Here is a 15,288-nt window from a genome sequence, read left to right as displayed (position 1 = left end):
AAAAAAAAAAAAAAACAGAAAAAAAAAAAGAAAAGAAAAGACACAGACCAGCAACCCTCTCCCGTCCTCGACCTCCAAACATGTACTAAGTGGGTAAACCATGGTCCAGATCAGATGAGGGCTAGGTCAAGGTCACCCACTGAATTTGGGGCAATTAGGGTCTTTACTGCAGACTCAGGTGTCCTTTCCGTGTGGGAGTTCCAGTTCTGGCCATGTTGTAGCCCCTCCCCCATCTTTCCAGGGACCACAAGAGATGATGAGATAGCATGGGGACAACGTCAAGTCTCCCACTGATCACCATCCCAAAAGGATCCCTATACCTCCAGAAAATGTTAGAGCTCTGGACAAGCTGATAGTCCTTTCCAAACAGGACCCATGTTCACTAGCCAGGCAGGGGTCCCCTAGATGACCAAAGCTTAGAGCTCACCATTAAAAAGGTCCCCCACCAGAAAGAAGGCTCGCAGACCCAGATAATAGCAGTCAGGAAGGAGACCAGATGAGGCCTGGGTCAGCCATACACTAGCAGGAAGGACCCTGTCATCCCTCCATGCCTTTCCTCTCCATGACCTTGGGCAAGTTATAGACCCTCTCTAGGTATCGGGTTCCCACTCTGTATGGTGAATTCATCTGCTCAGTCACCAGTATGTTTGAGCACCTTCTCTGGCCTGGTTCTGAGCTGAGCCCTTGGGACACAAGGAGAAGCCGGTAGCCTTGGTTCCTGCTCTAAGGAGCTCCCAGGCTTGGCTATCCAGGGAGGCAGAAACCAAGCATGTCATCACAAGAGCTTTGATGGGGGAAGTGCAGGCAGCCAGGGGAATGTGTAGCAAGGGCAGCCAGCACCAGAGGTTGGCGAGGATGCCAGAGAGCACAGTCCCTTCATCTACTGCTGGTCTTCACTCTCTGGGGAGCTTGTTGCAGAATTCAAACGGAAAAAGGAGCAGAGTTGGCATTCCTATTGTAGGGGTGGGGAAATGGAGACCACGTTTGCACTGCCCCTCAGGCTGTGAGCCCCCTTCCTATTCCATCCCAAGCCTTGGCTAGCAAGGGGAATTCAGAAGGCACTAGATAGAGCTCCATGCCCTCTACCCTGGTGTCAGGACAGAACAGAGGCTGAGGGAGAAGGTATCCAGAGGCTCCCATGTGCTTCAAGACTAGTTTTGCATCCTTGGCTGCCGCCCACTCCCAACCTCTGGGGCAAAAAGAATTTGTAGGGTTAGAGTTTAGCCTTGGCCCAGAGTTGGCTCCAGTTGGTCCCACTCCCTGTCCTCCTTGAGTTTTGGTCTCCCAGTGAACCCACCATCAAGGCTCAGCCTTGGCGGGAGATTGGTGAAGGATTTCCAAGCAGGATTAAGGTTCAGGATTAAGTTGGGGCACGAAAAGGGGTCTTGTGGGGAGGGTTGGCCACTGAGCTAATCCCAGTGGCTAATCTTAGGCTCCACCTTCCTCTAGCAGTTAATGGCCTTGACATTCTTACAGCCCACTGAATCCCTTTCTTACCCATCACCCAATCCCAAGGAGAGAGAGAGATGGGACATGTTCTTTTTGTTGTATGGGTGAGGAAATTGAGACACTGAGCCCAGGGATTGTTTCTGGTACAGTAGAAAGTGTTCTATGTGGGGAATGTGGTCATCCTGGACGCTTCTCACCTCCTGTGCCAGAGCCATTCTGAGCACATAGGAGCGCGATGAAAACACCACTGGGAAGACTTCTGAACACCCTCTCCTACTCCAAGTCTGGAGCTGAATGCATCCTGCTCAGAGCTGTCCATAAGCAGCCTCCGCTTGGGTGGCCTCTAGTAGATGGGACCAGCCCCTGGTGGCAGGTGGAAGGCAGGGGCGAGAGAACCCTGTCCAGAACCTCACCCAGTCTTGCTGCCCTCCCTTTAAGACCTCCCAAAACTGCTCCAGCTTCCTCTGCAGCTGATCCTCCACCCTCCAGAAAGCTAGGTTTTTGTTTGCAGTAATCTTTACATTTTAACTCCACCTTCAGGGCCTAGTCCACAGGGATCTTCTCTTTCAAGAGATCAAGGATGAGGCTGTCTTTTCTGGCCTTCTATAGGTCTCCTAGTTCATTCTTTGATTAGTGCTAGGATTGAATCCAGAACCTATTCATGCTAGATAAGAACTTTCCCACTGAGGTATAACCCAGCCATCCTCATATATGAAAGGAAGGGAAAGACAAGGAGCCCGAGTGCCCTGTGTATGTGCTGACTTTTTAATTGTCCTAATTTGAGGGTGGATAAGATTTGGTATCCCATATATTTATTTATTTTTGGCTGGGATTGAACTCAGGACCTTGCACTTGTCAGGCAGATGTGGTGCCACTGAGCTACATCTGTGGCCCTGGTATCCCTTTTAGAGATGAGGGAAGCTGAGGCCCAGAAGGGTTAAATGACCTGTCCAGAGTTACACAGGTAATGAGGCACACATAAGCACATTGATCAGAAGGACACTTGGAACTCAAACTCCGTGCTGTCTCCCTTCTCTGAGAGTTTGACTAGCTTGCTCTAGCCAGGGTCCTCATGTAAGGGCAGGGGCAGGGTGAACTGGGTTCTTCTCTGACCCCTTTCCATTGCCCTTACCAGACCCGGCCAGGCCACGGCGTGGTCACACTCCCAGGCCATTGTGGCCCCAGCCCCGCCTGACAGGATGAGCAGCTCAGATGCGGGGCTGGAGGAGGAGCCAGAGCTTAGCATCACCCTCACACTTCGGATGCTGATGCACGGGAAGGAAGTGGGCAGCATAATCGGGAAGAAGGGAGAGACTGTGAAGCGAATCAGGGATGGGCTGGAGGAGGAGCCAGAGCTTAGCATCACCCTCACACTTCGGATGCTGATGCACGGGAAGGTGAGTGGGAGGGGATGGGATGGCCCAGCCAGTGCAGACATGGTGGACCTCTGCCTGGGTGAAGGGAGGAGCCAGGCCGGGGGCACTGGTACCCCTCTGACTCCACTCTCCTCTTGTTCGCAGGAAGTGGGCAGCATAATCGGGAAGGTAGGTGTCCAGTGCTGCCAGGTGTGTCCCCCTCAGCCCAGGCTAGGAGATGGGGACCAGTGGGTCTAAGAGTGATACTCTGTTTTGCTTCCTACAGAAGGGAGAGACTGTGAAGCGAATCAGGGAGCAGGTGAGGAGGGAGTTTGGGGGAGGAGCCCAGGGTACCTGATGTGGAGGAAGGGGAGATCCCTGAACCAATCAATTTGGGAAGAGCAGTTGGGTATCTGAGAGGCTGGCAATTTCCAGCCTCGACTGGGGACTGGTGAGTGGGAAATGTGCCCTGCTACCTGGCACCCGATCTGTACCTGCAGAGCAGTGCCCGGATCACCATCTCTGAGGGCTCCTGCCCTGAGCGCATCACTACCATCACTGGTTCCACAGCGGCTGTCTTCCATGCAGTTTCCATGATTGCTTTCAAGCTGGATGAGGTCTGGGGCTGGCAGGCCGGGAGTTCAAGGATGGTTCCTGGGAGGAAGGGAGGCTTGTGGCCCTGACTCTAGATAGTGTCTGTGGGTGGGAGAGGAGGTCAAACCCAGGGTAGTGTTCCCTTGGAGGAGCACGAGGAAGGGGTACCTGCCTAATTGCTCAGCCCAAAGGTGCTTGAGGATGGGTGGGAGAGGAGTAGGTGTGTGTGACCAACTGACCGTCTCCCTGCCCCAGGACCTTTGTGCTGCTCCTGCAAATGGTGGCAGTGTTTCCAGGCCTCCAGTGACTTTGCGCCTTGTCATCCCTGCCAGCCAGTGTGGCTCACTGATTGGGAAGGCTGGCACCAAGATCAAGGAGATCCGAGAGGTAAGGGGAGAGGGAATCTGTCCATGGGGAATTCCCCACCCTCTATTTGTGGAAGACCCCTGTACTTATGGCTTCATACCTCTGGTGAAACTCAGCCTGGGAGCCCTTCTATGGACTGTTGGAGCAGCCAGAAGTAGGCTCTGTTTTCTATTTGCAGACAACAGGTGCCCAGGTGCAGGTGGCAGGGGACCTGCTCCCCAATTCCACAGAGCGTGCCGTCACCGTGTCCGGGGTGCCTGATGCCATCATTTTGTGTGTGCGACAGATCTGTGCTGTTATTCTGGAGGTGCTGCTCTGGGGCAGAGAGAGAGAGGGGGCAGGAGATGGGCCCTGTGGCCCCAGGTGGGGCAGGGTGGGGCTACAGGGATAGATTATGAACTCCAGAGTATGGGAATGCATTTATCTGGGTGTCCTGAGGGGGGCTTGAGGCTACTGGGCATTTGGGCCCAAAAGCGTCCCAACAAAGCCTCCTCATTTGTGCCTTCCAGTCCCCACCCAAGGGAGCCACTATCCCATACCATCCGAGCCTCTCCCTAGGTACTGTCCTCCTCTCTGCCAACCAGGTGAGGGCACAGCGGGAGGGATGGGAAGCATTACAGGAAAAGGGGGCCAAGTCGAAGGAGGGGATAGAAGACACTGTGGAGAGGGGGAGGTGTGACCCTGCTCAGGCTGCCCCGCCCTGTCACAGTAACAGCTTCTTCACCTACTTTGTCCCCACAGGGCTTCTCTGTTCAGGGTCAGTATGGAGCTGTGACCCCCGCTGAGGTGAGTGAGCCACAGCCCAAGACCTTCCCTTCTGATCTAAGCCTCCTCTGACCTCTGACTCCTCTTCTTTGGCACAGGTCACCAAGCTCCAGCAGCTTTCAGGCCATGCGGTCCCCTTTGCCTCACCCAGCGTGGTGCCAGGTAAGCAGCCCGTTCAGGAGGAGGCAGGACAGACCTATGAGGCTGGGAAGCCCCCCTCTGATGGACATGGGGTTCAGAGAGGTTCAGCTCCTCTTCTCTGCCTCAGGACTGGATCCCAGCGCACAGACCAGCTCCCAGGAGTTTTTGGTTCCCAATGATGTGAGCAGGGGATGTGGTGGCTGGAGGGTTGTAGGGGAGGTGGGGCTCTGGACCTTGGCCAGAGTCAACTTCTGCCTTCTCCCTAGTTGATTGGCTGCGTGATTGGGCGCCAGGGCAGCAAGATCAGCGAGATCCGCCAGATGTCAGGGGCACATATCAAGATCGGGAACCAAGCAGAGGGCGCTGGTGAACGGCATGTAACCATCACTGGCTCGCCGGTCTCCATCGCCCTGGCCCAGTACCTCATCACTGCCTGGTGAGCATGGGTGGGAGCCCAAGCAGGGAAGGGAGAACTGACCTCCTTTTTCTCTGGACTGGTCCTCTGCCTCCACAAACTCTCGCATCTCCATGGTGTTCTACCCGAGTCCCCCGTGTTGCTCCACTGTCATGTTCTCTTTCCCCATTGCTGACTCTTTCCCCTGTGTCTTTGCCCCTAGCACCATTTCTCCTCTCCCATACTATATCTGCTTATCTTTCCTTCCTCTCATGTCCACCTTTCTCATCTTCCCCCTTAAACACATCTACCTCATTGCTGCTCTCAGCTTTTCTGGTTTTGGCTAATCTCAAGCCGTTTATCTTCCCTCATTACCCCATCTACCCTTCACCTCCCCTCTATATCCCTTTCTCCAGTCTAGAGACGGCCAAGTCTACCTCTGGGGGGACGCCCGGCTCAGCCCCCGCAGACCTGCCTGCCCCCTTCTCGCCACCCCTGACGGCCTTGCCCACGGCTCCCCCAGGCCTGCTGGGCACACCCTATGCCATCTCCCTCTCCAACTTCATCGGCCTCAAGCCTGTGCCCTTCTTGGCTCTACCACCTGCTTCCCCAGGGCCACCACCGGGCTTGGCGGCCTACACTGCCAAGATGGCAGCGGCCAATGGGAGCAAGAAAGCTGAGCGGCAGAAATTCTCCCCCTACTGAGGCCAGCTGAGGCACAGGAGGGGGCAGGCAGGACCTCCGGCAGGGTCTGCCTCCGCATCCTACCTGTCCAAGGAGACTCCACCCTGGGGTCAGTCCCAAACGCAGCCGCTAACACCAGACGCATGGATACCCCCCTACCCTGTCCCCCATCTTTGGAGTTCCTACTCTTGGAGAGGGGGATGTTTCTGGGCCAGGGTTCTGGAATCTGCAGTAGTCCTAGGCCAGAGAGCCCCACCTTCAGCTCTAGGAGCAGCAGGGGCCTCCCTAGTTCCCCACCATGGGGGTGGTGTCCATGTATTCTCCATCTCTTAGGGCTTCCCACCTACAGGGAGGGCTAGGGGTGGCTGGGGCCAAGCTTCTCTCCAACTCCCTGCAGATTCCTGCTGCTTCCATGGATAACACTTTTTGACTGGAATGGACTGGCTGGGATTGTCAGGGGCACCCCAAAGAGGGGGCTCTGCTAGGTAGCTGGGGGAGTAGCTTGGGGGGCAGGGGCCCAAGCAGCAGACACTCTGTACAGTTTTTTCAATCCCTGTTTTTGAATAAATATTCTCAGCGACCAGAAAGGTGTGAAATACTGGTGTCAGGGTGGGAAAACCAACAGAAAATGGGTGCAACAGAAGCCCCAGCGGCCTCCATCTGTAAATCCATTAGCCCTGATTGGGCTTCAGCCCCATCCACACACCAGTTCTCAGGTTTCAGGGCCCTTTGGTTGTCCAGCCTCCTGCTTCCAGCATCAGACAGATCCAGTTGTCTCCTGGACATTGCAAAAGTAGATTGAATGTTTCAGTAGCTTTGTCCAGCCCCTCCCTGTTTCAGATGTCAGGGAAGTCCTTCTGGGTGTTTCTCCCCTGGTTTCTCCTACTGTGGCTATACCCCAGACCCTTCCCTGCTTGGTCATCACTTTGGCTGTGGGCCCTGCCACCTACTGTCCTCCCTGGACTTGGGGACCATCCATGAGTTTCACAACCTGTGCTGGAGGGGCCCTCAGAGGTGGTGCAGGGTACTGATGGGGAAACAGGTCTCGGGAGAGTAGGTTGTGCACACAGCTGTGCAATGTTTGGCCCAGCACCCAGGATTCCTGAGATGTCTCTGGGCCTTGCCAGACTGCAGACAAACTCCCATTTCAGAGCCAAAAGTCCAGGCTGAGCACCTGCTGCCACGAGTGCAGGAGGTGGGATGGGTCCCCTCTGATAGCACCCTCCTTTCTCCAGTCGGGAAAGGGAGCTCTCAAGTGGTCTCTGGCAGGCTCAGGCTCAGTCCTCCTGCCAATTCGCGGGCCTGCAGGGGTGCCTCAGAGGAGCCTAGGGCGGGGCCCTCTGGGGGTCCTTTGAGGCGCTGCAGGAGTGCTTGAGGGTGCCAGGCTTGCGGGACCTGGGGCAGAGCGCGGCGGGTGAGGCGGCCCAGCGCCAAACGCACAGGGCGCTGCAGCAAGCCATACAGGAAGGGGTGAGCAGCAAAGGCCGAGTAGGCCACCCAGGTGACAGTCGCTTCAGCCTCTGCAGCCCGCGCTGCGGGTGCCAGACACGCGCAGCCATAAGGCAACCAGCAGGCTGCAAACTGGCCCACGGCCAGAGCTGGGGCCAGGACCGCCTTGCCCCCGGGCAGGCGAGGCCGGAGGGTCGGCAAGAAGGACAGGCGGCTGTCCAGAGAATCTGAGCGCAGCCGGACACCGCGTGAGGGCAGAGGGGGACGCAGGGCGGCGCGGCGCGCCACGAGGAAGATGCTGCCATAGGTGCTGAGCAGTAGGAGAGCTGGCAGTGCGAAGACCAGCAGCGCCCAGAGTGGCCGGAAGGGCCCAAGGCCTCCCACCAGGACGGAGCAGCGCGCCGGCGCGGGAGGCGGCGCGGGCGGCGGCCCAAGCAAGGACAGAGCACCCAGGAGCCCGGCGGTGGCCCACACGGCTGTGAGCACAAGTCTGGGAGCCGGCCGCCCAGCTGGCTGCAGCGGATGTGCGATGAAGTGATAGCGCGCCAGTCCGAGGGCGGCCACGCCGAGCGTGCACGCGGGCAGCAGCGCCGCAGAGAGGAAACGTGCGGCATGGCACGGCACGGGGCCCAGGCGTACACGGCCTAGCCCTGGAGGGGGCGCGGCCAGCAGGCTCAGCGGCATGATGGAGGTGGCTGCCAGCAGGTCCACGATGCACAGGTGCACCAGGTAGAGCATGTCTTGCAGTCCTGGCGTGCGCAGCACAACAACCAGCAGTGCCCCGTTGCCCAGTAGGGCCCCCACTTCCACGAGAACAGCCAGCAACAAGCCTACCGAGCCTGCGAATTCGGTGACGATCAGCCCTGTGGTGTTGGCCATTGGAGTGCTCAGGCTTCACCTGTGCTGATATGCAGAGAGCGACTGGAGCCTCACTTCCCATTACCTGTCCCTTGCTCCTCTGGCCTCTCACCTCATAGCCTGCCCAGGAAGGGACTCCGGAAGTCCAGGATGCAATTCACTTGGGGGCTTGACTGGTTCCTTGGAGAGTGAAAGTCTGAGCCTGCCGGCTCTCTCCCCTTGCCCCAGCCCGGCTCCAGCAACTCAGTTGGAGATGGTACTGGCTGTCACTCTGATGTTGCCCTTTGGAGACACACAGAGCTGGCAAGGGAGGGGCAGGGCCTGGCGCCAGCCCCCTGGGTCCTAGCAGCTGCCAGCTAGAGTCTGGAGGCATTGCTGTGGAAGTGCGGGGGTGGGGTGGTGAGCAGAGCAGGCGCCAGCCTAGAGCCAAGACTGAGGAAGTTAGTGTCCCTTTGGAGCAGGTCAGACCCTTCCCTGCCTTTCCCAGGGTGGGAAATACATGTGTAGGGGTGATCAGATCAGTTAGCCCGAACTGGTTAGAAGAACCTGAGCAGGAAGGCCCTTAGGTACGCTCTGGGGCCCCGGAGGAGTGGCTCTCCTGGAAGGAAAATCCCAGGGCATGGCACATGATAGGTGCTTGGCCAATATTAATTTGGGCCAGAATGGGTGCTCCATGGCAGTGACGGCAAGAAGAGGAAGTCTTAGCAGACAACTGCTAGTTGTTTTAGTGCTAGCAAACAAGCCCCCTTATGGTAAAAGCACGCTGAATTTTCTTTAGAAAACACCCCTCCCCAATTCTCAAGGCTTACAGTTTGAGTGAGCAAGATCTCCACCCTCTGTTTTCCCCAGGAGGCACAAAAGTCAGTCCTGGCCAACTTCAAGGTGTGGCACTTCAAGGTGGCTGGCTCAGGGAAAGCTGGATAACTAGTTTCATGGCAAAATCACATCTATGCCTTGGTATCTTGCATATACATCTGAAGCTCTTCTTCCTTGTACCCCAGGCTTGAGTCTTCAGCTGCCTCTTCATGTCCACCAGGACTGACCTAATGGGCACCTCAAATTTCCTATTCCAAAATAGAACCATGACTCTTGACCCCTTCTCATTCTGTTCCTTCTAGAGACTTCATTTTAGCAAACTCAGGATAAATGCCTCCCTTTCTGCTGCACCCATATCCAACCCATCAGGATATCCAAAATCCAGCGATTCTCACCACCAGCCCCAATACCAAGGCTTCTGCCGTCATCACCTCTCACCTGATCATCGCAGCCCCCTTCTAACTGATCTCCTAGCCTCTGCTCCTGCACCTTATGTCAGCCATCTGCCTGTTTGCTCTCAGATCTGTTCCTTGTTCCTTGCTCCTCTGGCCCCTCACATCATCGTCTACCCATGAAGGGCTCTGATGCCCAGGCTGCCACCCTCTCCTCTTGCACTTTGTGTTGGGCATCTGCACTCCCAGCCTGGCCTGGCTTCTTTGGGAGTGTGCACTGAGTGGGCATTACTAACAGAAGACTGAGAAATGGAAGGAGGGAGGAAGTCTCATGTTCCACATGGGACTCCAGATCCCCCTGTAGAAGGCCCTCTCTCCCCACAGCCGTGGCTACTTTCAGACAGTCTCCTGCATGTCTGGTTCCTGTTAGAAGACCCTGGCAGAAGCTCTCATCAGAACACTGTTTCCTTCCAATAAGCTTCTACCTGTATGATGGTGGTGCTTCTTACCATTTCTCATCTTTGGATTGCCTCATCATCTGTTGGTAGCTCAGTTCTTCCCCTGTATCAGATACCCCTTGTCTGGATGCCTTGGGTAATTTGTTTCAATGACTAGATTGACACCCTCCTATCCGCTCTTGACCCAGCAGCTGAGGTGGGTCCCTCTTAAAACAATCAGATGGGGTCATGACTGTTCCCAATCATCTGAAATCTCAGCTCCTCTGTGCCATGGGGTGGCCTCCGTTATCTGCCTTCTCCTCACATCTCCGCTTCCCTTCCTCCTCCTCTTCTGCCACACACCCAAGCCATAGCAATCATCTTCCTGTTCTCCTCATCTGTCAAAGCATTTTCCACTTCTGGATCTTTGCACTTGCTGTTCCCCCTGGAAGGGCCTTCATTGACCTCCTTTAACATTATTCCATCTTCCTGTCACTCATTTACCTTAGTTTTCTTCCTGGCACTTTCCTTATTCGATGATGCATTTCATATTTATGTGCCTGTTAGTCGTAAGCCTGTTTTCCAGAATGCAGAAGCAGGGACCTTGGCCGAGTCTTCCTCAAGCATGCTCCCCACCCCCAATCCATCAGAGGCACATGGCCAGCATCAGTGCAGATCCAGATGGTAGAGATCAGTCATGAACTGCCTAGTTTGACTTTTTGTGCTGGAATCTGGAAGGCCCAAGTCCAGTTTTCCATTATCCAGATGAGAACGCTGAAGCCCAAAGTGTAGAGGAACATGCCACAGAACATACAGCCAGAGCCCTGGGCATCTGCATCTTAGAGTTCTGTCCACAGGCCTGCAGGCCCGAGGAGAGCTCAGCTGGACTAGGTGGGAGCAGCAAATCAGAAAAAAGGGTTGAAGAAGACAAGTGGTGGAGACGATGGTGGGCTGGAGAGTGCTGCTCGCTCCATAATTACTAGAATGAATTAAAAATGAAAACATTTTGGAGTGAGTATGTGTATATGTGTGTGTGTGTCTATGAAACTTGTAAAAGAAATATAAGAAGAAAGCCAAGTGTGGTGAGACATGCTGGTAATCCCAGCTCTGAAAGGCTGAGGCAGGAAGGTTGCAAATTCAGTCCCAGCCTAGGAAAGTTAACAAGACTCTGTCTCAAAATTAAAAAAAAAAGAGCTGGGATGTAGCTCAGTGTGAAAGCCTGGGTTTGGTCCTCATCACTGGGGGTAAAAAATAGGAAGGATAAACCTGAAACAAAATGGGAATAGACTGAAAGGACCAGAAGGACTCTTCTGAACACACTGTGTACAGTCTGAGCCCTCTAGAACTATCATTAGTGTTATATTAGTGCTATATTAATTACAAGTTGAAATCCATAAATTAACAAAGATGAACACCTCTTGAATGTGAATATCAATAGAAACAAATGAACCTACCTGTATTGCAAATGAGTAATAAAACCACACTGAAGAGAAACAAAGAACAATTTCTTTCTTTTTTTCTTTCTTTGCTTTTCTTTTTTTTCTTTCTTTTTTTTTTTTTGTGCTAGGGATTGAACTCAGGTCCTTGCACTTTCAAGGCAGGCAGCAGCACCACTGAGCTAAATCCCTGGCCAACAAAGAAGAATTTCAAGAAACATATTCAATTAACATTAGAATCTTCACTTATGTTGACCCTCAGCTATAGAGGAAAAGATGATCTTGAATAAGATTAAGTAAATCTTGAGCTCTGCTTAGAAAGTTTATTTTTCACAATGATATGAATATAGGAATTCTGAAACTCATTTTTGTGTGGGATAAGGCAAATACATTGATATTGATCCTGATGGGAACCCCGGTGCTTACTGTTTGAGAAGAGAGGAAAATATAGGATTGGGGAAGAATGAAAGAAATCTGTGGTGCTTGATTAGAATCGGAGAAGTAGATATAGATAGATTTTTAAATTATTATTTAGCTACATATACCTACTTCCTAGCCCCAGTATTGACTTCTAAACACTATTTCCTGCTCCAGAGAGCCAAGGCTCCTTGGAAATAGCTGATTCCAGGTTTGTACAACATGAACCTGGAATATCTTGTTTTGCCAGAAAGGAAGGAGGTACTCAAAAGAAGAAAAATCACAGGGATACACAAAGGGACCTTCTGCTGGCCAAATCTGAGACAATCTGATAATCAAAATATGTAATGACAGTCATGGATTATAACCTACTGAATAAAATAAAAATCCATGTAATAATAAAAACATACATATGTATAAACACATAGAACATGTGTAGATATAAAAGAAACAATGGAGCTCAGTACCATTTACAACCATCTTGGCAAAACTTATTTAGGTAATTTGTTTCAGGTAAATATTAAGGGATATTAAAATTTGTGGGTGAAAGTTGATGAGGAATGAGAAATTCACAGTTCACAATGTGTTCCCTGGTTAATTATGAAGAGGAGAAATGGTAGCTTTACCATGGAGAAACCTGCTAAACATCAGTTCAATGAGGTGATCAAATCTAATTAACATCTCCAAGAATGGGACACAATGCTCCAGATATAACACACCCAGGGCACAGCATCCACGTAGTGCTTCCACACATACAAAGCCTGAATCTGATCATGACAAAAGAGCAGACAAGTTGAAAGTAAGACATTATATACAACAAATTGCCCGAACGCTTTGAAAAATGTGAATATGACCAGTTGTGATGGCACATTCCTGTAATCAAGCTCAGCTACTTGGGAAGTTGAGGCAGGAGGATTGCAAGTTTGAATCCAGCTTGGGCAATTTACTGAGAGTCTCTCAAAGTAAAATTTTATTTTATTTTTTGGTTCCGGGGATTGTATTTGGAACCTTGTGCTTGTGAGGCAGGCGGCGGCACCACTGAGCTAAATCCCCAGTCATCAAAGTAAAATTTATAAAAGGGGGGTAGCTCAGTGCTCCCTGGGTTCAACCCCCAGTACAAAATACAAGTGCCAAAAATGTCAAAGTTATAAAGAAAAAAATGGCTGCATTTTCAGATTAAAGGAGATGATAGAGGAGTTATAATAGCTAAATGCAGTGAGCAGCCCTAGACTGGATCCTGGCCTGCTCTGTAGTACACGCACCCCCTGACTGTGGACAGGGTTACATGGTGTGTTAGCTTTTCTTCACTGGGACAAAATGTGTGACATTCACAATTTAAAGGAGGACAGATTTATTCTGGCTCATGGCACATGGTCAGTTCATGGTCAGCTCGCTCTAAGGCAGAAACATCATAGCAGAAGGGCATCGCACAGCCAGGAAGCAGACAGCAGAGGAAGAAGCCAGGGAGGAGGGGCAGACTGGATATACTCTTCAAAGACACGCCCTCAATGACCTACTTCCTCCAATCAGGCCAGCCTTCTAAGAGCCCACTCATCTGTGAACTCATCAGTGGATTAATCTCCTACTGCCCATAATCCCATCACCTTCTAAAGCCCCATTTCTGAACATAAAAGCCTCCAGGGTACATTTTTTTAAACTAACCCATGACCCATGGGGCAATAATTGGCATCCTTTCCTGATGGCAGAGCTGTGCCCATTGATAGATGATTAACTTATTTATTTGGGTTTTTTTTTCGAGACAAGGTCTCACCACGTAGTGTATAGGCTAGCCCTGAACTCATTATGTAGCCTAGGCTGGCTTCAAACTTGGGGTGATCCTCCTGCCTCAGCTTTCTGAATTCTAGGATTACAGGCGTGTGCCACCATGCCTGGCTCTTAACTTGTTTATAACATCCAGATGCAAGGTGTACAGGGATATTTAGCACCAAGACATGATTCTCTTGGCAAGGTGTAGGTTAGAGTAGAGAAGTACCAGGTGGGTCCCTAAACAGTTGAGTTGGCAGTGAAAAGCTCTTTTGTGCCTCAATTATTAGCACAGGATATCGCAGCAACGGTCCTGGGTGGGCCTGTGTGTGTGTGTGTGTGTGTGTGTGTGTGTGTGCATGTGGTCCATATCAACCCATGTGTGTGTACCTTGAAGTGGGGCTGGAGTAGCCATGTGCCAGGACACCATGGAGGAGGCCAGGCTTGGAGTAGTTATGGCACAGACACGGGGGGGGCGGAGTTCACACTTAAACCTACTGTGCACGCCTGAAGTTTAAACTTAGCATACTACGGCAGGAACGCCTCTCTTAGATGTCTAATGTAGGCCAGGGTAGATAGCCCTGGTGAAGCGGGACCCGATCCACTCTCAGCTATGCCCCCAACCACAGGGCCTTGAGGAGCTGCTAATCTGGTCCCGGTAATGATCTCCTCCTGTGCCCACCACATGAGGAAGCAAAGCTGTGGGCCACAGCCATGCCAGGGCTAATGGGGCCTGGAGAAAAGCACAGTCATGCTCTGAGACACAGGAGAATCTGAGAAAAAGCAGTGATATAGATCCAGTAACCCCACTACCCCAGAGGAAATAGAAGTGACCTGTTGAAGAGATGTCTGTCTGCACCTTATGCTTACTACAGCACTACTCAGCAGTCACGGTGTCAGATCAATGTAAGTGTCCATCAACTGGTGAATGAGTAAAGAAAATGTGGTATGTATATGCAATGGAGTATTATTTGACCTTTAAAAAGAAGGAAATCCTGTCATTTGCACAGTACGCATAAACCTCGAGGATAGGACGCTAAGTGAAATAAACCAGGCACAGAAAGACAAATACCACAAGACCTTACTTGTATGTAGAATTTTACAATGTTGAACTCATAGAAGTAAAGCATGACATTGGTTACTAGGAGCTAGTGGGAAGGGGATTTAAGAAAATGTGGGTCAAAGGATACAAAAATTCAACTGGGATGAATAAATTCAAGAGATCTATTGTACAACATGGTTACTATAGGTAAGGGTGAATGTCTTAGTCACTTCCTCAATGCTGAGACACAATACCTGACACCCACACCTTAAAGGGGAGGTTATTTTGCCATGGTTTGCTGCCCCAAGGCAGATAACAGCATCGCAGAGAAGCATAGTGGAGGAAAAGCTGCTTTTTATGGTGGCGGGGAAGCAGAGAGTCCAGGGAGGCGCTTAGAGGGAGGCATACCCTTCCCAATCACACCCCCAGTAAGCCACCTCTTCTGACAGACCCAACCTCTAACGGGCGCAGCAAGTCCTCTGCGGTGCCCCCTAATCCAGTCATAGCCCCAAAGCCCTGCCTATGAGTGCCTGAGGCCCTTGCAGATCATCTAGGTATGAACCAAAACAATGTACTTAGCACCAGGGATGCATTCCGAGAAACAGGTGCTTCTGTCATGCTGTGAACGTCAGAGTGTGTTGCACAAACTAAGATGACTACAAGGTGATATAATCTTATGGATTTATCATCATATATATGGTTCATTGTTGACCATTGTTTTTTTTGTTTTTTGTTTTGAGACAGGGTCTCACCATGTAGTCCAGGCTGGCCTTGAATTTATGGCGATCCTCCTGCCTCAGCCTCCCAAATGCTGGGATTACAGGGGTGCGCCACTATACCTGGGTGAAACATTGTTAATTGGTACATGTATATATACTTTTTTTTTTTTTTTTTTTTTCTTCATTTTTTACTATGTTTCAGGCTTTCCT

The 15,288-nt window shown here is 51.7% G+C and overlaps 2 protein-coding genes across 5 annotated transcripts in view; one reads left to right on the top strand and one right to left on the bottom strand.

Annotated features, from left to right (window-relative positions):
* The window catches only part of Pcbp4 (poly(rC) binding protein 4), a 10,101-nt gene extending 3,770 nt beyond the window's left edge, over positions 1-6,331 (top strand). The window contains exons 2-14 of one of the 4 annotated variants that reach the window (XM_010625412.1): positions 2,585-2,675; positions 2,793-2,846; positions 2,970-2,993; positions 3,091-3,123; positions 3,305-3,421; positions 3,654-3,785; positions 3,943-4,071; positions 4,274-4,348; positions 4,506-4,550; positions 4,628-4,691; positions 4,798-4,850; positions 4,937-5,106; positions 5,678-6,331. In XM_010625412.1, coding sequence (XP_010623714.1) covers positions 2,649-2,675; positions 2,793-2,846; positions 2,970-2,993; positions 3,091-3,123; positions 3,305-3,421; positions 3,654-3,785; positions 3,943-4,071; positions 4,274-4,348; positions 4,506-4,550; positions 4,628-4,691; positions 4,798-4,850; positions 4,937-5,106; positions 5,678-5,744 — 990 coding nt within the window. In that variant the 5' untranslated portion in view covers positions 2,585-2,648 and the 3' untranslated portion in view covers positions 5,745-6,331. The other 3 variants (XM_010625410.1, XM_033759453.1, XM_010625411.1) reach the window with 3 other exon arrangements.
* Positions 6,332-6,518: 187 nt separating this feature from the next.
* Gpr62 (G protein-coupled receptor 62) lies at positions 6,519-8,173 on the bottom strand. The gene has a single exon (XM_010625409.3). The coding sequence runs from the start codon at positions 8,074-8,076 to the stop codon at positions 7,000-7,002; it is 1,077 nt and encodes a 358-aa protein (XP_010623711.1). The 5' UTR covers positions 8,077-8,173; the 3' UTR covers positions 6,519-6,999.
* Positions 8,174-15,288: the final 7,115 nt, after the last annotated feature.

Source organism: Fukomys damarensis, unplaced genomic scaffold (assembly GCF_012274545.1).
Source record: "Fukomys damarensis isolate Sample0158 unplaced genomic scaffold, DMR_v1.0_HiC HiC_scaffold_37, whole genome shotgun sequence".
NCBI lineage: Eukaryota > Metazoa > Chordata > Mammalia > Rodentia > Bathyergidae > Fukomys > Fukomys damarensis.
The sequence above is the reverse complement of the archived record's forward strand: the minus strand, read 5'-3'. Positions and strand labels throughout refer to the sequence as shown.